The 25118-nt window shown below is 34.5% G+C and overlaps 1 protein-coding gene across 3 annotated transcripts in view; it reads right to left on the bottom strand.

Annotated features, from left to right (window-relative positions):
* Positions 1-25118, bottom strand: part of LOC132548932 (diacylglycerol kinase beta-like) — a 122890-nt gene that overhangs the window by 23333 nt on the left and 74439 nt on the right. For 2 of the 3 annotated variants that reach the window (XM_060212835.1, XM_060212836.1), the window contains 15 exons: positions 23593-23669; positions 23063-23189; positions 17868-18017; positions 16931-17128; positions 16094-16143; positions 15621-15695; positions 13935-14054; positions 11980-12097; positions 10174-10262; positions 8456-8467; positions 3597-3707; positions 2700-2798; positions 1989-2084; positions 489-580; positions 171-245 (listed from right to left, as the gene is read on the bottom strand). In XM_060212835.1, coding sequence (XP_060068818.1) covers positions 171-245; positions 489-580; positions 1989-2084; positions 2700-2798; positions 3597-3707; positions 8456-8467; positions 10174-10262; positions 11980-12097; positions 13935-14054; positions 15621-15695; positions 16094-16143; positions 16931-17128; positions 17868-18017; positions 23063-23189; positions 23593-23669 — 1489 coding nt within the window. The remainder of the gene's footprint in view (positions 1-170; positions 246-488; positions 581-1988; positions 2085-2699; positions 2799-3596; positions 3708-8455; positions 8468-10173; positions 10263-11979; positions 12098-13934; positions 14055-15620; positions 15696-16093; positions 16144-16930; positions 17129-17867; positions 18018-23062; positions 23190-23592; positions 23670-25118) is intronic. The other variant, XM_060212837.1, reaches the window with a different exon arrangement.

Raw genomic sequence — 25118 nt, 5'->3', positions numbered from 1 at the left:
AAATGTACAGTTAACAAAAAATTTCAGTCAATTGGTTTGTATATTTTGTTCTATAAGAAAGCTCTATATTTTTTTTTTAAAGAAAGACATATATTCTGTCATTTCCTTTGAAAGGAAATTGTGACAGTTGTGACGTGACAGTTGTGACAGTGACAACAGAAGGAACTTACCCAGGCATCGGGCCTTGTTTGATCATATCATGTACTTGGCGCGGATTTAACAGGTACTGCATTTTTCTTAAAATTCTAAAATGAAAAACAAATCCCTTTTTAAAAGCTTATCATTATATAAGGTAAGTACATTGTGCTTTGAACTTTAGAATTCAAACACTGGCAACTAGCATAACAAAGAAGAAACAGACAGGACAAATTAAAGTTTATTTTCATTTAAGTCTTGATACTTCATTTGAACATTTTAAAGATGGCAGTTACTTTTTATAAATCTTCTAACGTGAAACTAAGACTTCACTTGTAGGTCATGTGACTTACTTTGTACCCTGTTTGCCCCCACTTTTGGGATTGATGAAGACAAGAAGAGGATGACTACCATGGACTGGGGTAATTTGAAATGAGTTTTGACCCTGAAATAAAAACATATATCAGATAACTAATTGTAATAGGTGGATAACACATATTTGCTTCTATATTTGGCAACAAAATTATCGTCAGAAAATGTAAATATTCTAGTTTTCATGTAAGGGTGTATGCTACCACTACATATTAAAACTCTTACAAAAAGAAAGACTGTGAACAAAAGACATACGGGGAAGATGTCATCATAGTTTAAATATTTTTTTTTACCTTGACAGTCACCTGAGATAAGCAATATTGAATTTAAGAGGTTGAAGAGTAAGTAACTTCAGGCGTCATGAAAAGAAAATGAGACATTGACGACAGTAAGCCAGTGTCAATGCATGTATACCATCAAAACTGTCATCCTAGACATGTAATAATAATTCTTACAAAGTTAGTTCCAATGGGAAATTAATAACATTATGCTCAAAAACACCATTTTTCTATAAAAGTTATATAAAGTAAACCTCCATCACAGGAATATTATGAGACCCATTTTGGTAATTAAGCACCTTAAGACACTTCCATCCATGAAGAACATTTGATTCTACCATACCTTGGTGTTGCGAAAAGGATTTTTTGAAATTTGAGTCAATTTGGCCCATTTTTGCCCTGCCCATCAGCCCCCTGGGGGTCCGCCAGGATCAATATGAGCATACCATCAAGCCATCATCCTTTTGTTATAATTCTTACTAAGTTTGAAATATTTCCGATGCGAATTAAAGAAACTATGCCCAAAAATTTATTTTTTCAAATATAAATAATAATAAACTTTACCCCCTCTCCATAGGGAAATGTGAGACCTGGGGCCATGAAATTCAAAATATTGGTGTAGTACCCAAAGATGATCCCATCCATGAAATGCAATTGATTACACCTTATTTGAATGTTGGGAAGAAGATTTTTGACCCATATAGCCCTGCCCCTCAGGTCCCTGTGGGGGTGGGGATTGCATAATTCAGGACTCTGGTGCATTTTAGGCCAGGGAAGTTTTCTGCAAAATTTCATTGAAAACAGATTAGAGGTTTTGGAGAAGAAGTTGAAAATGTGATATTGTTTATGGACGCAAGACGCACGACACTGGACAAAGGTGATTGCAATAGGTCACCATGAGACTCAGATGACCTAAAAACAGAAGTATGGAGGCATACCCGGATATAGGCAACATTATATGCATCTATTCAAGAATGTTATATACCATCATAGCACTTGTACTATCACTAATGAAAGTGAAAACATTCTATTGTATTGATCCTGCAATAAGCTCAGTTGTCAGTTTATTATTTCTAACTTAAAGTCAGCTAATGGACTTATTTCACGTCTAGCCCACACTAGTAAACATTATCATTCAACAGAATGTGTTTAAAAATTTTCACTGACAAGTAAAGATTTGACTGAGTTACATAATGTTCTCACCGGCGTGCTGCCAGACACGTCAAATGTGGTGGAGTTTGTCCGTGTCACTCCTTTCTTCTCATTCTTTCCACCTGCAGACCCTGTCCTTTGACGCTCCTACATCAAACATTAAGAATGTAAGTCATAACTATCTATGAATATTAAGGGCACCAGGTTAAGGAAATACCAGGAGATAAACAAGCAATATCAAAAATTTGCTTTTGACAAAAAAATTAAAACCACCATAAATTTACTTAAATATATATAGACAGTCTTTATTGATATGAAGACTGTTTACTAATGAGTGCAGCAGGACATGTAGAAGTGGGCGATAGATTGTTAACTTACCAGTACAGCAGGACATATAGAAGTGGGCGGTAGATTGTTAACTTACCAGTACAGCAGGACATATAGAAGTGGGCGGTAGATTGTTAACTTACCAGTACAGCAGGACATATAGAAGTGGGCGGTAGATTGTTAACTTACCAGTACAGCAGGACATATAGAAGTGGGCGGTAGATTGTTAACTTACCAGTACAGGACATATAGCAGGACATATAGAAGTGGGCATATAGAAGTGGGCGGTAGAGTTAACTTACCAGTACAGCAGGACATATAGAAGTGGGCGGTGTTAACTTACCAGTACAGCAGGACATATAGAAGTGGGCGGTAGATTGTTAACTTACCAGTACAGCAGGACATATAGAAGTGGGCAATAGATTGTAAACTTACCAGTACAGCAGGACATATAGAAGTGGGTGGTAGTATGTGGTCTCTCATAATTCCAAGGTCACACTCGGGCTTCACTTGTGATGCACATTTGTTATGTAACTAAAAATGACACAAAACAAACCACTTTAAGATTTGAATGAAGCCTTGATATCTGGCCTTGTTTACTTTTTTCCATCCAGATTAGTGGATCATGTCTAATAAACATGTATTCAGCACAGCTTTCTCTCATTCTTTGAAAAAGAATTAAAAACAAATAGCCGAACATTTTTCAGCCAATCAGAGATTACAGCAGCCATGTTTAATGTCAGTTATGGGTGAAAAAATAATGGTGCACGTTAATGTCAGTTAATCAACATGGCTTTGTCAGTTGGTGACTTCATGATGATCAGAAAGGAAGCTAAAACAACTGAGTTTTCCAATTTATCTGAGGGCTATAATTGTAAATAAACATTATGAGGATATTATGAAGATGTCTCATTTTTCATATGTCTCTAGTTACTGTTCTTTTGACTTGTGTTTGGCCAAGGTCATAGAAACCTTTTTTGTACATGTATAATTGGTACTCCAAATTATATGTTTATTCAAAAAATAACTTACCTGAGTTCATGAAGAACCATTTAATATGATAAATAAACAATTTTGTCCTTTTTTGTGTTTGATTACTTGGTACTTAAGTATGAAAAGTCTGCCAGATTTCTTACACACTGGATCACATTCTAGTAAGGTATTCCATTCTACACAAAGAATTATCAACAGAGTCATTTCATCGACATTACACACCAAAAATTATGACAGATAAAAACATTTTTAGTTCAAAGAGAATGAACTTTCAGGAAAATTATAACTGAAATATTGAAAGTAAATTGATAAACCAAAATATGGATGTCATTCACTCACCGTTGTGTGGCACCAGCGACAATGAAGGCCTGTCACACCATTTTTTACAGATTTACGACACTTGTCACATTTTCCAGAACAGTTACCCTCAACCCAATGGTGGGTCATAGCCTGAAAATCAGAATATGGTATTAAAACAGTGATTCATACAAACATATACATCATTGTTAGTAGAAACTGATGCTTATTTTAATTTACAATCAACTTATTTATATTTTGAAAAAGAAACAAGAAATAAAGTGAAGGACAGAAACCAAACATCTGGTCAAAGATCACAGACAGAAACATCAGGTCAGGGATCACAGACAGAAATCAAACATCAGGTCAGGGATCACAGACTGAAACCAGACATTAGGTCAGGGAACACAGACAGAAATCAAACATCAGGTCAAAGATCACAGACAGAAACCAAACATCAGGTCAGGGATCACAGACGGAAACCAGACATCAGGAAAGGGATCACAGACAGAAACAAGACATCAGGTCAAGGATCACAGACAGAAACCACACATCAGGTCAGGGATCACAGACAGAAACATCAGGGATCACAGACAGAAACATCAGGTCAAAGACCACAGACAGAAACCAGACATCAGGTCAAAGATCACAGATAGAAACCAGACATCTGTTACAAGTCAAAAGATATAGAAGACAGTAACCATACATGTGTGAAGTCAAGGATCAGAGACAGAAACCTGACATCTATTACTTGTCCAGGATTAGAGATAGAAACCAGACATATGTGAGGTCAAGGATCACAAACAGAAACCAGACATCAGGTCCAGGATTAGAGAAAGAACCCAGACATAAGGTCATGGATCAAAGACAGAAACCAAACATCAGGTCAGGGCCCAGAGACAGAAACCAGACATCTGTTATAAGTCAAGAATTAGAGATAGAAACCTGACACATGTGAGGTCAAGGATCAGAGACAGAAACCTGACATCTGTTACAAGTCAAAAATTAGAGATAGAAACCAGACATATGTGAGGTCAAGGATCACAGACAGAAACAAAACATCACGTCAGGGTCCAGAGACAGAAACCAGACACCTCTAAAAGTCATGGATTAGAGATAGAAACCAGACATCAGGTCAAGGATCAGAGATAGAAACCAGACATATGTGAGGTCAAGGATCACAGACAGAAACCAGACATCAAGTCAAGGATCACAGACAGAAACCAGACATCAGGTCTAGGATTAGAGAAAAAACCCAGACACAAGGTCATGGATCAAAGACAGACACCAAACATCAGGTCAGGGCCCAGAGACAGAAACCAGACATCTGTTATAAGTCAAGAATTAGAGATAGAAACCAGACACATGTGAGGTCAAGGATCATAGACAGAAACCAGACATCAGGTCATGGATCAAAGGCAGAAACCTGACATCAAGTCATGGAACAAAGGCAGAAACTAAACATCTGTTACAAGTCAAGAATTAGAGATAGAAACCAGACGCATGTGAGGTCAAGGATCAAAGACAGAAACCAGACATCAGGTCAATGATCAGAGACAGAAACCAGACATCTGTTACAAGTCCAGGATTCGAGATAGATACCAGACATGTGTGAGGTCAAGGAGCAAAGGCAGAAACCAGACATCAAGTCAAGGCTCAGAGACAGAAACCAGACATCCAGTTAAGGATTGGAGTTAGAAACCAGACATTATGTCAAGGATCAGAGATTTTAACCTCATTGACCCCAGTGACCTTGAAAGTATCACAGTCATTCATTTGAGAAAATATGGTGACCCTTCATCCAGGATGCTACAGGCTCAATATCCAGACCTATAGTTGTTTGGTTGTTATAAAGTTGTATATTTGTTTAAAAAAAACTTGGTAGCCCTTCATCCAATGTTACAGATCTAATATCAGTGCCCTTGGACTTTCAATACTGAAAAGTCCTTTAAAGGAAAAAGCTGATGTCGGGCGGCAGATATTGTGCCATGGCATACCACTTTTATAAAGCTCACTTGACCTTTTTAGGGAGATGAGCTAAAAGAAATATGGATACCCAAGGGGAATACAATAAGTAAACAGCAGCATACATATTTACAGTCTATCTGTAACCACCAGACACTAGGTGGCACATGTTCAGAATCATTAACTTACAGGTGGCTGTAAGGCACCAAACAACAATTGTCCTTCATGCTAGAATTTATCTGGTAACATTCCAGTATATATACTGTAAAAACATATATTTTTGTGAGGTTCAATTTCCATGATTTTCTATAAAAAAATCACAATTTCATAGAAATTAGATTTTGTGGATAAACATAGCACAATAAATGTCTTAAAACTAATTATATCAGTTTGTAAACCCAAGAAATTAATGAAAAATTAATCCCCAACAAAATTAATGATTTCACAGTATCCAAAATAAGTATAAGAAGATGTAAAACTTTAATACATTTCATGAATAGAAGATAATAGAATTATTATTAGAGGATAGATATAAGAAAGAAAACACTTGAAGAATGAAGATATTTCTGAGAATGTAAAGATTTGTAGATGGAAATTTCCTCATACAGAATACATATTGCAATGACCATATACTAGCACAATTAGCATACAGAAATCAGAACACAATGGAAATCATTATACAGATACAAGAATATTAGAATGCAGGTACTTGAGTTAAAATGTAGATATAAATAGCACAATAGGAGAATGTAGGTCCTGGAGCAAAGGGATTCAAGATATATATAGAAAGACAATAGAATGGGAAAGAATTACACAGCTACAGATATTGCTTTAGATACAGAAATATGTTTTTGAAAAAAAAGAAAGAGAAAAAAAGAAAGGAAATTTTGAAATGAAAGATTGAAAATAATATCCAAGAAAATAAAACTTGTATTATTATATTGTAAATTTCATTGGCTTGTTAATAAGAAAAACAATAGTTTGCACTGTTGAATTTTTTGTTACCTCTGTAGCTATTTATTTAATTAACAAATCTGAGTAAATTTAATCCGGAAATTTAATCAAATGTCACCGAGAACACATGTTTATATATTTGTACTAAAACTGCAAAGATGATAAAAAAACATCAATCATTCAGATAAAGAGAAATTGTTAAATCTTTATCTGTTTTTTCTTCTCTCCATTTTAAGTATTGATTAATGGTTTTTCTAGCACCTTATTTACCTTTGATATTGTATGTATGTCATTCACGGATGATAAAACTCAAAACATAAAAAAATAATATTGATGTATACAGTATACGTGAAATAAATAAATATTCATGCAGTGCTCTATTAGAAGACAGAACTTTTAAAGGACAATTACAGATATAGAAAGTCCTGACCAGCAAATTAAGACAGCACAGGATTCACAAGCATTCAACAGAAGTGCAAATGAAATAAAACGTGAATTTCTCTGACATTTTGTGTAAATTGGCAGAACTGTCATCAGTGGTATTCTAATCTTATAAACGGTGCCAGGTGACCTTAACCCTGTAAGTCTGCCAAAGGGACAACAGTCATTACTCCTGAAAGTTGGCGGGAATGGGTGAGGGGGTGGAGATATGAAATGTAAATACCACAAAACATAATTCAATAAATTTATAAATCAATTAATCACTAGTAACTGAACAATATTATTTTACAAATACAACTAAAAGACAAAATTCCAGAAATTTCTGGTTCCCAGGAACACAATGATACAATAAAAAAAATGAGCCAATTATCTCCCTTTCATATTGTTTTGTTAATACTGGCTCTCCCTAATTCTAATTTGTAACCAATCCCTACAGTAAAACCTTTTTAATCTACTGAATTCTTTAAATCTTTAATCATTTAAAATAATCAGATGGTACATAATATAAATAACATCTACACCAAACTGTAGGATAGTAAGGTACCTTAGCATCCCCACCTCTTTCATTCAGACAAAAGGCCAATAACTCTAACAAAAATATTTTTGAATTTAAGATTTATCTCAGTTACCCACATTACAGAAAATATGTACCTAGTTCCACCAATGTAAGTCAGATACAGTAGCAGCAGATATCAGAAAACAGACAAAATTTCTGTAATGAAAACTTGGGAATTTATCTCCTCTGATTTGAATACTTGACTGACATGATCCGATATTTGGCTTCAAAGCAGTTTCTTGTCTTCTTACAACTAAACCAGACATATGTGTAAGTCTCTGATATGAGTAATATTACTGTATACTACTGTACCTTGTAAGTCAGGAGCTTGGAGTATTTAGAGGCTGTGAAGGGCCTCTAACACTCAATAAACACTACACCTCCATCAAGATTGTTGAAAAAAAATAGCAAAGAATCATATGTGCCAAAAGACCATGAATGTTGACAGAGAGAATTCACTGATTCTGTTTCAAATCTAAAGACTACACCGCTACAGGTCTACTGATATTATGTTAGGTATCATGCCCTTCTAGACTCAATAATCCACTAATTTTGTATTTGGTTTAGAGGCTATGGATAAGATTAATGCTGTTACACAGTACAATATGCCTCCCATTGCTCTAGTGTCATTTATTTCAAAACTTAATTCTATCTTGGTTAGAGGCTACAGTTAAATTCAGATACACTTCCTTTTCTAGTCCACAATTAAATATCTTGAATCTGGGTTAGAGGTTACAAATGCAGACTCAGAATTCAAGTCCTTACTACAAATAAAATTGATGATTGACTTTATATATCAGAAATAAATCTCCCCTCTCTCCATTTGTATGTGGGTGTGAGGCTAAGTTACAACTAGACACGTTGCATCATTATATAAACAGTTTATAAGTGTAAACTGTGAACCACAACAACATGCTGTCAAAAGGAGAAAGATAAAAATTGCATTGACACAAAAAAAAAATCTACGAGGTTCAAATTGTCATACCTCTGGTTCCCCCTGCATTTCATGAAAGTAAAATGTCACATAGCCAATATCAATACACTCTATAATAAAAAAAACTATGTCCACTGGATTTCAGATTTTATCACAACAGATTTCATCTTTTATCACAACAGATTTCAGCTTTTATCACAACAGATTTCAGCTTTTATCACAACAGATTTCAGCTTTTATCACAACAGATTTCAGCTTTTATCACAACAGATTTCAGCTTTTATCACAACAGATTTCAGCTTTTATCACAACAGATTTCAGCTTTTATCACAACAGATTCAGATTTTATAAATGTATTTGAAAATATGATTTTATTATTAAGACTTTACTTTTATAAATTCAGATTTCATTATTACAAACTTAAGGATTACTTTTTCATTAACTGTTCTTTTCCTTTTTCACCTTTATATTTGAATCAAAAACTGAATTAGACTTAGAATAATTTTATAACCTTAAAGAAAAAAGATGATTAACAATGTCTTTTGAACTTCGAAATATTATTTCAAGAGCATTTCATAATAAACTATTGTGTAAGTCACGACTTTAAATTAAAAAAGAAAATAAAAATCACATCAACTGAGAGTACATATAACTGACTCCAACAGTAGAATTTTGTTTATTTTTATCAAGTAACATTTAATAATTTTGTAATTCTTAAAATGCAAATTAAGACTACAGTTCGGAGTTCTGTTTATCAAATTTTTCGATTACATTTTAATATTATACATCTACTTTTGACAGTGGAATGAAAATTATTTTAGATACTAACTAAAAAATATGTGTGTTATATATCAAGATTGTGTGTTCAGAATTTATCAAACACAAAACTTGTGAGAAACTGTTAATACAAAATAGTGAGGGATAAGCAACATGTGTGTTTTTATCATATGTTTATCACTGGCGGGTCTAACACTATGGTCAGTAAGAGCTGCAGACTTTAGTGCCAGGAGTGTTAAATATTAGGCAGTTTCATGCTTGAGTTGCACAGTAAGCAGATCAGACAGAAACTTATTAAATCATTTACATACATAATTTCTAATATCTAGAGTTATTTCACTGTTATGCAATACTAAAAATTTTGTTGACAGATTTCGAAGGTTTTACTACAGTATCATTTTCTCTTGCCCTGCACAGATGTATTTTCTATTTTACCTGGTGAGTGAGAATCCTTGTCTTACAGGATTCTCCTTTTTAAAACACATGTACAGAGATGTCTTGACATTTAGATCACTGAACATATATAGGGTCAGCAGGGTAAGAGAAAAGTATTCTTTCAAACCTTGTGGGTGGCATAAGAGAATCCTATCCTTTGGGGAAATATTGTTAAGTTGCCAAACACATGAGGAAAGCATTGTGTTTACCAACTTAATATTTTTTCCTCTATAATAGAGATTCTTTTATCTCATCCCCACTGTGTGAATGTTTAATCAATCTTTACTTTAGAAATTGTTCCTTGCGGTGTATATAGCTCTAAAGATTCTACATAATCATCATCTTCCATTGCTTAATACAGAAATTATTTTAATCATAAGAGATGCTTTCATTGAATATTTTTAAATAAAAAAATGATTACATAAGTCTAGAGGAAGAGACAGAATAGTCTTTGTAAGAGAGAGTTCAGAAAATACTGCAGAAGAAGAAAAAGATTTCAGTTAGATTTAGGTAGAACAAAATATATCCATTTATCCTTCACAACATGGATGTCTTACCTGGGATGTTTTCTTTGACTTGACGTAGGTTGTGATACAGGAGGCAGGTGCCCGATGAACACATCTCTCATGTACAGTGTATTTACAAACTGAAAAACCAAAAGTTTCAAATGAGTATGGCAATGTATTGCATAAAACCCACTCACTCATCAACAAAGGGCCATAACTCTTACATGTTTTATGTACAAAAAGACAACATTGTTTAAAAAAAGAGATGATCTCAAGATTGTAAATGAATGATAACTATGTTTGAAGAGTTGATGAAGATTGCTGAACAACATGTGGTGAGTAGCGGTTGAAACCCATAAGCAAATACATGGAACTGTTTATACCGTACACGGAGAGGTGCAGTTTAAAATTCAGCATGTCAAAATCAGGCAATCAGCTTGCAAATATGGGCTACTATAATAAAACTAACTTTGATGGGGTAGATACCATGGTGGACAATCAAAATAAAATCAAAGGAATAATAATATAAACTAATGTATAAGAGGTCCAACTCCATGAGGAAGTGTTTTGAAATCAAGAGAATAAGCAGGTCTCTTCTTAATGATAAAAACAGCAAATTTTGCCCTTTCAACATTCTCGAGAGGAGTATAACAGCGTCAGAGCAGACCAATCCTGACTGACCAGCAGAGGGGATACATATTGTCTTCCATTCATGTCGAGTGAATAGCAGATGTGGAGATGACTAATCCTATACCGTTCTTTGACGAGGTGCTAATATTGACAAAAGTCCATCAGTGCAGCCTGCATGCCCTACCAGGTATGACTTGACTTGCTCAAATGCCTCACTATAAGAAGGTGTCTCTGTTGATTGAACAGTTGTGGTGATTGATCCTGAGAATAGTTTTGGTGGTATATGATGGGTGGCCACTGGAGGTGAAAAGTACTGGTGAGTGTAACCATCAGTAGGTTTACTTACATATACAACACAACACAATCTTTCCTTGCCCAGCTCCAGCAGTAGGCTTACATACACCTAAAACACAATCCCTCCATTGTTGTTCTGTCCATCCTGCTGGCTCACTTAAATATACAACACAATCCCTGCTTTCCCAACCCCAGTAATAGGTTTACTGACATCATGCCAAGCCCCATATGATTCTACCATGTTTGAAAATTGAGAAACGTTTTGAGAATAAACAATTTATGCTCAAAGATGCATTTTTATCTAAATAAACTAAAGTAAATTTGACCCCCTCCCAAGGGAAAGGTGAGACTATACAATTTAAAATTTTGGTTTACCTACGGACATAAAAGGTTTCTGCCAAGTTTCACTGAAATCAGTTCAGGGGTTTTCCAGAAAGTCAAAAATGAAACAAGTTTACGGACAATGGACCATGGACACTGGGCTATGCAAGACAAAAGAATATTGCAGAATTACTGCCAGTAGATGCATGTATAAGTCCAACACAACCTTGGCTTGCCAAACCCCTCCAGTAGGTTTAATTACATGTAAAACACCATCCCTACTTGCCCAGCCCCATAGTTTGGTTCACTTACATGTACAACACAATCCCTGCTTGCCCAGCCCCATAGTTAGGTTCACTTACATGTACAACACAATCCCTGCGTGCCCAGCCCCATAGTTTGGTTCACTTACATGTACAACACAATCCCTGCTTGCCCAGCCCCATAGTTTGGTTCACTTACATGTACAACACAATCCCTGCTTGCCCAGTCCTTCTATTAGGTTCACTTACATGTACAACACAATCCCTGCTTGCCCAGTCCCACTATTAGGTTCACTTACATGTACAACACAATCCCTGCGTGCCCAGTCCCACTATTAGGTTCACTTACATGTACAACACAATCCCTGCTTGCCCAGCCCCACCAGTAGGTTGAGACAAAGATTACAGTAGGCGGGCTTATTGAAATGCTTCAGCCTCCAAGTGTGGTTTCCATCATCTTTTACATTCTGTGCACAAAACAAAAGAAAATGTGGTCAGGCATTGGTGATATAGTTGTGTCCAGCTAATGTCCACCTCACTCTAATACAAACGGAACTTTACCTACTACACACTGACCTATCTCTAATATTATTGTATATTTATATTTTTCTTATTCTTTACATATATTTTACAGTGTGCTATTTTTTAATTTTTGGAAATATATTAAAGTTTCTCAGGACATTTCTGAGTAGACTGTGCCTGCTATAAATAGTTAGTCTGCTTCTCATTTTTCTCTAATCTATAAGTTATCAAAAATGTTCATCTCATTCTTTGAAAATAATTCACTAAAAATGACGATTTAACCACCAGTTCTTGTCAGAACAATTTTTGTACATTAAAACATTTTCGGCAGATTTTCTTTTGCTTTTTATCTACATTATTCTCAAAAATTCACAGATAAAACACTCAGTTTTAAACCATTTATAAAAGAACAAGGGAAATCCATATATATGCTTGTTGAGCGCCCTGACCAGAAATTGAACACGGTTCTACAGACTGAGCCAAAGAAGCATGTATGCTCCATCAGCTGAGTAACAGAGACCATATTTAACAGCATATACAAGCCATACTGACCCACTTCATTTATCCCCGTTAGAAAAAAATCCAAAATTCATATAGATTAATGAATGACTATTTGAATATATATCCTAGTGCAGAAAAAGATTTCATTTGAGGTGGAACCTGTTAAAAAGCTCATCCTGTTTTTTGTGGAGGTAGTTTGCTGTCACATACTATATACTAACAGTGTTGTAATAAAATAAATAAAATGTGAGATCAACATAATCATACAAAGCAAGAAATAATATTTCAGAATTCTAACTGGTTTGAACATTTATTCAAACAACTTGTTAAGAATGACATATTCCTTAATTTGATTTATTCAATTTCCTTTCACATCAAATTCAATATTCCCAGTTTTGCTTTGCTGGAGTTCAAAAAGTTTTCATTATTTTCCTTCAAACCATTCGTAAAAATCCTGCAAAAAAAATTATTGAGCTTAAGGGAAGCAACTCTTTAATACCTGATCTGAAAAAAAAAACAGAAAGAAAAAAATACTGTAGAATTGTCTGAAAAATTTTCAATGAATCAAACAAAAATGTTTGTTAAAAGTGACAGCTATAAACCTGAAATCAAACTTTTAAGCATTTGTATATAACATACATTCAGAAATACATGTACCAGGCTAAAAAGTATCAGTGTTTTGTGTCAGTCAGTGAAAGTTGTGTCTACTTTGAAGGGATATTATATACATGCATGTCATACATATGGTACTCACTTTAGTATTTTGCTATTACCTTCAGAACAAGATTGAACTCCTAATGACAATATTCATGGAGTTCAAGCATGTCAACATAGCCTTTATTAGAAGTCAAAATAATACCTGATATAATGGTGAACCTGAACTGTCACAGGACACTCATTGCGTGGATCAGGCCTGGTAGAATATGAAGATTACTTACTCAGCCTCATTGAATCAGACCTTAGTAGAACACTGTGAATTACTCATGAAGTTGAGACCTGGTGGAACATGGAGGGTTACTCATTGAGCCTTGACCTAGTAGAACATGGAAGTTTACTAACTGAGTGAAGACCTAGTAGAACATGGAGGGTTACTCATAGAGTCTAGATCTAGTAGAACATGGAAGTTCACTCACCGAGTGAAGACCTAGAAGAACATGGAGGGTTACTCACCAAGTCGAGCCTTAGTAGACCATGGAGAGTTACTCATCGAGTCAAGACCTAGTAAAACATTGGAGGTTACTCAATGAGTTAAGACCTAGTAGAACATGGAAAGTTACTCACTGAATCAAGACCTAGTAGAACCAGAAGAGGTATAGTGGTCATCCCACCTCTTTTCCACTCCTCTAGTGTGACAGTGCCATCAGAGTCGTAATCTATCTCCACCATCATGTCCTGTAAAATCTGGGAACGACAAAAAACAAGCCGTTTAATATGTATGTGTATAACAAACAACATAGTAATCACATCATGTTTCTCTCACACCGGAAGTAAGACTTTTAGTTAGTTGATCTAGTGATTAAGTCATGTATGTGTAACATTTACAATTTGTACTAAATGGTGAATGTGTCCCTTGCCTTCAGTCATGTATGTGTAACATTTACAATTTGTACTAAATGGTGAATGTGTCCCTTACCTTAAGTCATGTATGTGTAACATTTACAATTTGTACTAAATGGTGAATGTGTCCCTTACCTTAAGTCATGTATGTGTAACATTTACAATTTGTACTAAATGGTGAATGTGTCCCTTGCCTTCAGTCATGTATGTGTAACATTTACAATTTGTACTAAATGGTGAATGTGTCCCTTACCCTCAGTCACGTATGTGTAACATTTACAATTTGTACTAAATGGTGAATGTGTCCCTTACCCTCAGTCACGTATGTGTAACATTTACAATTTGTACTAAATGGTGAATGTGTCCCTTACCTTCAGTCACGTATGAGACAAGTAAATACACAACCTATAGACAATGCTTATGCTACACATGTTTTCATTGGATACTTTTCATGATCTAATCCCCGATATACTTATGATTTCTGATACTAATCCAAAGATAGTGGCCATCTTTCCAGTGGAGGCAGATAATTGATAGTGATATTCATTACAACGACATACTAAAACGTGTCATCAAAATGTGTAGGGGAATGATAATGATTACCTTCATGATATATTCCAATTCACTTTTCTAATAATTTCACAACAAAATGAAATTGTATCACATGGATAATTCTATAGAGAATTATACATAAATCCCGATCTCTATTTGTAAAAACACACTGACAACTTCCGATGAGTTTACTATCATGATCTCTTATTGATGCCTCTACCCAATCTCCTTTATGGAACAAATACCTTTACCATTCAGAGGTAGACATGATGAATTGAAGGTATGTACAACAGGAATCAATATATACAATAATTTACACAAATAAACCATGTAGGCAAACATTTTAAGCCTTTTCTTATGTCTTAACCCACTTCTTGACCCCATCCTGACCTGAAACTATCGACAACATGACTGGAAAGTGAGTAGAGCTTCAGAGCTTCTACTTCATCATTGGTTGAAAGGAGCGTTTTGATTGGCTTAGACAATGTGAGGGACTATTTCAAACAAAAAACTACAGGTCTTTGTTACTATTAGTTTTTTTTGGTACTGAGATATTTACAAAATTTTTCGACTCAAAATATTTCAGAATGGGGAGAGTATGCTTGTTGTTGTATGTATAATGGAGATTAGATCATTAATTTTGTTGTTTCAACTGTGGCTCGTGTTAAAACTAAAATTCATGATCTAATTTCCAGTATATGCATAAAACAAGCATATTTTCCTCTAATTATATAATGAATGCAACACAAATTACAAATCATTCAATATTCAAAATTTAATCAGAACTACATAGGACTAAATAGGTGGAAAATAAATCCACAGTGAAAATGCCTCTCTCCCGTTGTTGTTATAACTTACAGGTTTGAGCTCTGACACATCCCAACCGAGGTACTCAGCAACTGACATCATCTGATTTACAATGGCATCTAGCTCCTACAAAACAGCATTTATACCCAGTAGTCAAAAAAACACGACACATAGATATATACACAAGGAAGTCAAAGTTTAGAAACAATTTAGTTGCACAATTCTTATAGAGAGGGTGTAATCATTTGTTTAAGCAAGCTTGTTTAAATAATTGTGTTTGGATTTGCGTAAGTAAACGTGGTGTGAATTGATAAATGAACATCATCATTATATGTTAAGGGAGTTTTGTATCTTGAGAAGAGAGATAACTGTTGTTTCTCAGGAAGGGAGGTAACTTTGTTCTATCAAGGGAAACGAGATGACTCTGTTGTATATTGAGAAGGAAAGAGGCAAAGAGAAGGGAGATCACATTTTTCTAGTTTCACAGTATCCATGGAAGGGAGATAACTGTTGTATATACTCACACTTGAGTCCAGCAGGCCATTACCATCAGCATCGTACAGACGAAACATGACTGCAACAATGAATATCAAATGTTATCAGTACTAACTATATCCCTCAAACTGTTACTTAGCTCTCTAATAGATCTACCAGCTTTGGCCTAAAAAACAAATCATTGTTCATTGGCTGTTATACACATTAATGGAACAGCCAATCGACTGATCGAATAGCAAAACAGTTGATTTCAATTTCACAGGAAGCTTTGCAACTACAGGAAGTAAACAGTTCTATAATAATGTCATTTTTCTACAACATTTTTGTGGAATTTTTTAAGTATTTACATTTGCATTCATATTTTGCCTCGAGTTTTCTAGTTTATACAAAAGAAATTTACAACTCAAGTGTCAGAGCATACACACTGTATTTTTACAGCAAGCGTACACAGTCTGGCTTCCTATCTTTAACCTACAATAACATGTAGTTATGCTTCAGCGCATAGTTATAAGATATCATCATTGTGTCCAATATTAATACAGGGATAGATATGTAACATTTCTACCACGTAAAGTTTACATTGTCCTGATAGTCACAGGTCACATCTCATAGACACTCTAAGGACACATCACTTAAGGTCAATTTCAGCGCGTGGGGCCAAGTCTGATATTGTAGATTACTAGTGTAATATCACAGTTTCTGTGAGTTGGATTCAAAGCTGGTAAAATGAAAGGTCCCCTCACCATTGAGGGACTGCTGGCAAAAAGTTGCTTCACTGTCATATTTCTTGGACCTGAAAATGAATGCAAACATACTCTCTAGTGTGGAGTATTGCTAGGTACTCTCTAAGGAGTGTGGATACTCACACTCAAGCTTGTCCTCAGGTCGCCCCGCCTCCAGTAGAGACAGGTAACACACCAGATCCTTCAGGTAAATGTGACCAGACTTGATGTCTGCACTGGTGGACCGGTTCCGTACAGACTTAAGCTCCACAGCAGTACTGGCCCGCAGTAGACTGGAGTTGGACTGTCGCACCCAGGGGTCGATGGAGTCCATGGAGTGACCTACCAAACAAAGACTTCATTATTAGGCTAACAAATGAATCCTTATATTGACAAAATAATGACTTGTAGGTCAACTGACCATAGTGTCATGATCTCTAAATGACAAACTAGATACTTTTATTAAGAGGGTCGTTATCATCAGCTATTACAGACTTTTGGCCTTTCAGCTTACCATCCATGATAAACTGATAACTTTGTATTTTTCTATCTTTGGCCAATGTAATGGTTACCACTTTGTAAGAAAGGGTGCGGCTTATAATACGGTGTGGCTTATATGCGGATCAAATAGAGAAATTGCTAAAAATTGGCTCCGTCACTAATACACTGGTGCGGCATATAATCCGTAAAATACGGTATGTTTCAATAGTCATCTCACTTTATTATCAGTTTGATGAGCATAATTCAACACCCACAGTACCCTTATTCTTTGCATTTCACATTGTTCGTTCTTTTGATACAGATGAAAATCCTTGCAAATGGCTAAATTTTGGCAGTATAAAAAGGTTGACATGTGTACATGTTAACTTTATAACTGAATATAGTGCCATCACAAGATCAAACAAATGTTTGATTTTTATGATAAGAGGCTAAGATAGAAGGTCAACATGTAAGGCAATTACGAACATATCTGAAAATTGAATATTCAGAAGAACTAGTAATGGTATTAAATGAAAGGATCATGAGAGGCGTTATATCGAAGGTAACACTGAGGGAGCTGAATCAATGAGTACAGCTATACCATTGTGTTGTGTCTGTACACTATGGTTGGATTTCTTTGAGGATGACCGTGAATGATTGATGCCCTCGGAGGCAGGGTCAGACTCCCCGATGGCTTTGTCTGGTCCAGAGTTGTTTGTTCCAGAGGGATGGCTGGATGTGGATGCTGACCCTACAAAGAAAATCTCAGAAGTTGAAAAGAAATTTTAGAAAACAATAAATTAACTTATTAATAATAATAAATGAGTTTTCAAATTTACAAAGAATTTATTATAAAACTACCTCAGATCAATTTGTTTAAGTAATGCATTTTATCTTTTTGATTCAAAGAAAAAAAATAAATCAAAAAAATAATTGTTAATACTGTATACATAAAAATAAAAAAACAGTTTGATGGAAGTGCGAAAATAAAACTCTGAAAAAACAGTTCACTGTATACATTTATATAAATCAACAAGTTGAAAACTTTCCATGTTTATCATCTTTTCGAAATTTTCTCAAAATATGGTGGAAGAAAGCCAGAGTTCTCGGAGAAAAACCACCAACCTGGTGACTGCCCCATATAGGCCTTAAACTCGAGGTGGAGGACCAGAGACAAAGACACACAAAGGCATTAACCACTTGACCGCTGTGGCCCCCCTGGTATCATACACGGTAAATCAGGCCCCTTATCATATATATATTGGAACAGACAGAGGCACCATATTGTGTGTATTTTAGTATACACCGAATAAAAAGTAAGAGTAGATCTAGAGTTTTCAATGAATCACAATCACTATATATATAAGTCTGAGAAAAACAAGAAAACGTCTGAGAGACATGAGGCCCTCGTTCCCACATGTGGAGACAATGTAACGTTTGACCCTTTAACCTTGAACCAAACATGCCGAGAGATTCTAAAGATATGACATTAATTTGAAATAGGATTTGATGTGAAGTGACATATGGATATGACTTTCACTATATACCCTTCATAAAACGGTGCTGAAATAATCCAAATACAGAATGTGTCTAAAGGGCAAATGTTTCTCTTCTGTAGCTGAGCAGGTATACATACTTACCAGGTAAGCGTTAGTAAACACACTCTCCCATCTCAAACACACACATATATAAACATAAATTACATAGACATGAAAAGCTGTTTTCATTGATTTAACCTAAACAAATTATTGAATCCAAGCAAAAAAAACAATGGAACCTCACCTGAAACACTGACATCTTACAATTGAAGAATTTCAACTATTGCCAAAGTTTGCCGATAGAAATGTCAGAAATATGAGGAGTTTTTCCACACAAAGTAATTATGGGACAACAGCAAAAGGGATGTTTGTAGTTTTAACAAAAGTGTGTTATTATGATAGTGGAAGAGGTGGGGTCCACATCAAAAAATGTATTTTTTTATTCTCTTAGCAATGTTACATGTCCATATATAAAACATCCTTTTCATCTTATTATTGGCTTTAACACCAGTGAGGTTCCACAGTTTGTAAACAAATTGTACACATATATTTACATATTTTATAACAGTATAATGCATAGCTACTTAACTGTAAAAAAAGGCTGTTTCACCGTTGCACTGATTGAATTACAATATACATCAACAGATATAAATTCACTGAAAAAATGGTCATATTCACTGCTATCTTTTTGTAAAATCAGAATCCAGTTTGTGTTGCTCATATATTACTGATCTAACTTTAGTAAAAATGGTGGTACATTGGGTCAAAAATGTTTGCATTCTTCCATAATTTATGATAATAAAGATTGGTTGAAAATGTATTTAAAATTCAGCTAGTATTCCTGGATCATCTTCTAGGGATTGAACATCATATAATACCATATAGGTTTGATATTCCTAAGCCTTAAGTCCAAACATCAAAGATTAAGTATCTTGAACTGGGGAGAGTAATCACAATTCATTGTCATAACAAGAACATTTTTTACAAAACCAAAAAATTAAGTTTGAATGAGCAAACAAGGTCTTTTGGGTCTAATGAACAGGTTACAGAAACTCAGAAAAACAGAAATTTTTAGATTTTTGTTAACTTTTTTTTGGTGGTGGGGGGATATACATAATGCTCATATTCAAATATCAAATTAATATATTTAGCAAATGATCAACCTGATTACCTCAGCAGGTCCCCCATTTAATCCTAGTGTGCAATCACTGTAGATAATTTTCCCCCAAAAATCCTTTATTTACAAGTTAAGTATACAAAAGATGAAGAAAGATAAACATTATGTAATACAGTTGTGTAAACTTATTAATACCATAGTTATAATTATCTGCCATGTGAACAAACAGAGCAAACTGAACTCGTAACAGATTACATCATATATTTGTAAACAAATATCTGACATCTTCAGACATGATACATACCATCATCAAGACCTCTGGTAGGGAGATTACATGCAGACAATATCTGGTACATTCAATGTCAACAAAAATAAATAAAAAAAATTAGGTCAGAAATAAGTCATCTTGTGATGGAACAGGTTTGTGTTGCTTACTAACTAAAATCATATTGAACAGCATGCAGGTACATTCAAATCAAATATGCAAAATATAGAATGAATTGACACTTCAAGAATCTTTCAACTTTCAAAAATTGAGAAATAAATCCTATTTTTGAACATCTTAATGCCAACAAATACAGAAAACTCATCAAAATAATTCACTTCATAATAACAACATGTTATTTTTCACTTTTCTCTATTTGCAAACATTCAGAGTTTTTAACGTTTTACTGCAACACAGGAATGTGGCCATTATTAACATGTGTAACCTTGTGCAGCATCTCAAGCTACTTCAGAAAAATGCATGTGAGTTTATGTTAACATTAACAGTATAAAAGCTTAACGTGAAATATGCAAGATAAGTAACATTGTTCCAGGGCACTGGATTGTGAACAAGAAGGCAGGCTGAATGTGAAGGACTGAGGAAACTAATGGTTAAAATGACATGGTTGTGAACGAGTGAGAATCACAGGTTGAAAGTGATGGATGCATGTGAAAGACAGAAGCCAGAAAGACAAAATGGAGAAGAATGAGAGGGTAAAAAATGAGTAAACAAAGAAAAGTGTCACCTACTTACTCTCCAAATAAAAATCTAAATTTTTATTCTCAAAAACATCTGGAATATTTAACCAAAAAGTGAAGATATATTCATAAACAGTAAGAATATTCCATTTTATGTTGAAATGAGGACAGAACATAATGCATGAGGACACCAAATATATCAAACCCATGCACACCAGTGAATTCCAGTAAACCATACAGATACAGTAAACCACAGAGTCTGTAACACTCAGAGTATACAGCCAAGAGTTACACAATACCAGCAACTGAAACACAAGTTACACATTTCACAAAAACACAAGCTATATTATAAAATCACTGTCATACAAAGGTTCATCAGCATGAAGGAGAAAATTATTCCCACTGGAAACCAAGCAGAAAAAAATCTTCTCTCAGGCTGATAACACGATGTATCTGCTTCAGTAAAGGTTAATAATTGTATTAACAACACTTACAATGTTACAAATAATACTGCAATGGATTTCCAAGAAATCTGATAAGATTATAAAATTGGGTTGTTCTTAGTATGTGTAGTGATGTTGGATTATTTGATATTTATTTATCTTTGAGGGACATACTGAAACAACCACATGAATATCAGCCAATCAGAAAGACTGTTACAAATAATAGAGGCAGAACATGATATTTCATTGGATATAAGATCAGTAAATTTTATTTTATGTTGTATTTGAATCCTCCGTACACCCTATCAATTAACATTGAGATGAGAACTCCCCTGATAATCATTCCATGAGAATTGGATTGACATCTGTCCCCATATCAACACATTGAGTTGTTAGTTGATCCTCATCCCTACATACTTAATATGTATACTTTTGTTGTGTGAGCCTAATGACAAAGTAAATATCATTTCAAAGTGTTCGATTGAAAACAGTTATAATGTTAACTGGTTCTACCTATAAGTTGACCTTTGACTTTAACGATCTTGTTACAATCGAAGTTTGTTTCATTCCATCTCAGGTAGAAGACATCCAGTTAAGGATTTCTTAAGATTTATTGAATTCTGTCTCATTTTGAACATTTATGACCATCCATCAACAATGTTCTTTTACAATTATTCTAATGAGGGAGGTTTTTAGCAAACTGAAAACGTTCATTGTATTTTAATGTCTTGTAAAAGTCTTGTAAAGGGAAATTTAATGAGAACAGATAATTAGTTTAATGTTTTACGACAGATTTGTAACTGGCGACATATTTTGGCTAATTAAGATAAGTTTATCCATATATGTCAACATGTCAGTTTGAAAAAAAATTTACATCATTACAGTTACCTTTAAGGTGAACTATAAAGCGGTTATACTTGTCAATTACTTAATATTTACTTCCCCACTTGAAATGGAAAATGAATGTAAGGACAAACTTACTCCTTTGTTTAAGTCAATGTTTATAAGTTTAAGTCAATGTTTATAACTGGTTATACTGAAAACATTTTAATGTCTGAACACAATTTTTAATCAATAGCAACTGGAAAATAACACCAGAATTTTCCATTCGAATATGCAGTTATCTCAAATTAATGTGTCTTTTCTACCTTCATAGAAAAAGATTTCTGATATACATATAATGTTAAGTCAGACTTGACAAGCTTGGATTTTCATAAATGATTACAAGCATACTACAAAAAACATATTTTTTCATTTAGCATATAAATAATACAAAAATATAAATTCATTTAAAAATACAGGTACATATTTTGTGTGGAAAAAATTACACAATTTTAATTTGCAACAGTCATATATAAGGGTAAAATATAAATGCATCACAATTATGTATATATATATAGATACAAGTTCTACGCTAAAAGACTCTCGCTACGATGACAAACAGCCACAACAGCATCACCTAACCATCACCACAGAACAACAACACGCATGGCTCGAGTTAGTACGCCTGTACCTGCTCCGCTACGTCGCCCCAAATCCCCGCTATCATGACGACTGTGCCCTGTGAGACTATGAAGTTGTAGCTTCTCTGTGAGTCCATGAAGTTTTTCGGCAAATCCATGATGTTTTTCAGCCCGTTCCAAATGGAATTCGGGGCTGATATGGGTATTGATTGGGGCACACAAGGTTTGGGATGCTGTTACCGCAGCAACATCCTTAACGTGGAAATCCTTACCCACAGTGCCTGTCTGTGGCGACGGTTTCTTCATAAATGACAGGAAGAGATGTTTGCATAGTTCCTCTGGCACTTCTGCATCAAGGTACGTCTCCATGAACAAACTGAAACCCTCGTATCCGATTGGCTGTAAATACAGCAGACATTATCAGACATGCTGTTTCAGCTAGCTCTGTAATTGGCTGATATTTATAGAACATCAAAACATGACCTCCTGTCACACTAACAGACAAATTCAAGATTCTATGCATCAAGTCAGTATGTATTCATAAGAAAATAAGCCAAAATTCCCATACTGAATTCACATTTGAGAGAAATCCAAGGTATGTTTTCACACACATACTATCTTAATAGACAATGAGAGTACTCCCTTTCAACACAGTTAAAACACTTGTCATATTATAACCAGATTCTGTAAACAGTGACAATAACATGCTGTCATAAACAGAAAAAAATCATCAAACACAGTTTCTTTTCATTTACCAAACTGAAGTATCAAATACAATTTTGATGAAAAACTATGATCTCACCCCTTCTGAGTTGTACTTTGACAGCACACCATCTCCGTTGAATTCTTCCAGTACATCTTTCAGTTTACGTGATGAATCTGAAAGCATGAAAAGACAATTCGTATATGCACATGTACATATTGTATTAGTTGCTCGTCATTCAAAAATGCCCAAATGCCAAGTTAAATGATAGTGAAACACAACATTCCCAGGAACCAGAATTCCATGCTCTACTTCAATTTTGGGTTACTGAAATAATTCTGAAGTTTCATGCACAATTAAATAAAAGACAAAATTGTTACAAATTAAAGCCTAAGTCATAATTGATATAAACTGAATATTTTACCATTGAAAAGTCATGTGGCAAGTTGTGAACAAACTAATAGAATCATCAACCAAACAAATATCCTGTTACAAAGTCAATCAGAAAATTTGAGTCATTACTTGTAACAATATAAGATGGGTAGGTACAATAAAAAAGTTTGTGTAATGAGTATAAAACCCCATGAAGTGATTTTTAAGCTGGGTCATCTTGAAGTAGTCGGTGACAATGTCACTGAACAACATGAGGAAGGCTGCCACATCTTTCAAAAGAAATTGGGTTACATTAATAGAATAAGTGTATTCCTAAGGACACAACCATCACATCAGAGAGTGGTCCATGATCGAAAACTCCTGACAAATACTAATTAAATCACCAAGTCTGTAGGGATAGAACTATGCCCCTCACATTTTCATCTGAGGTTTTTTAAGTTCAATGCTCTACCACCTGGGTGATCCTGACCTTTCAGCAGTGGCACCAAATAATCTGGATGTTATCATCTACAATTCCTTCTTATCAGAATATTTATTGTGTTATGTAATGATAATAATTTCACCACATGCCATCCCTGATTAAAGCAAAAACAATTAACAAACATCAGTACAAAAAAACTCTCCAAAATAAACAAAGATAATTTATGTAAATTTTATACACAATTATTTGAGCTAAGCACAAAATATACCAAGAAAGAAACATTTATTTACTTTCGTAAATTTTAAAACATTTATCTAAGTTTACTTAATTTAAGAATCCACTTGATGATGTAACAATAAAGTTCTCCAAAATTAATATTTCTAGTGGAACCAAGGAGATGTAAGTTTCCTGTAGAAGACAAGCTAAACAAATTTCATTCTCAGAGAATAAAGTTGTTGTTTATAATCAGTAGATATTTACAGCTGTGAAGTTTTACATGGCAGGAAATTGGGCACAGTGTAGAAAAGGGAACGAGAAACTGACTCAGGGCAGATTCCACTGAGACTCAGGTCAGAACCAGGATGAAATTGAAGTTTCAAGTACCATAAGAAAAAAGATTTATTGTTAGGGAGGTATGTGGTGTGTTAGATAATGCAGGCTTTTTCATTCTACTGTAAACAATCTAACGCAGTGGAGTCATATTTTAACACTCGGTAATAAGTATATCTTATTACTGTAAATTAAAGGACCAAATCTGTCTCTAAGAAGAAGCATGTTTAAGAGCATATTTTTCAACAGGTAGTACATAGTG

The sequence above is a fragment of the Ylistrum balloti genome, unplaced genomic scaffold (genome assembly GCF_031769215.1).
Source record: "Ylistrum balloti isolate Yb309-2 unplaced genomic scaffold, AGI_CSIRO_Ybal_v1 Utg370036, whole genome shotgun sequence".
Lineage (NCBI taxonomy): Eukaryota > Metazoa > Mollusca > Bivalvia > Pectinida > Pectinidae > Ylistrum > Ylistrum balloti.
The sequence above is the reverse complement of the archived record's forward strand: the minus strand, read 5'-3'. Positions and strand labels throughout refer to the sequence as shown.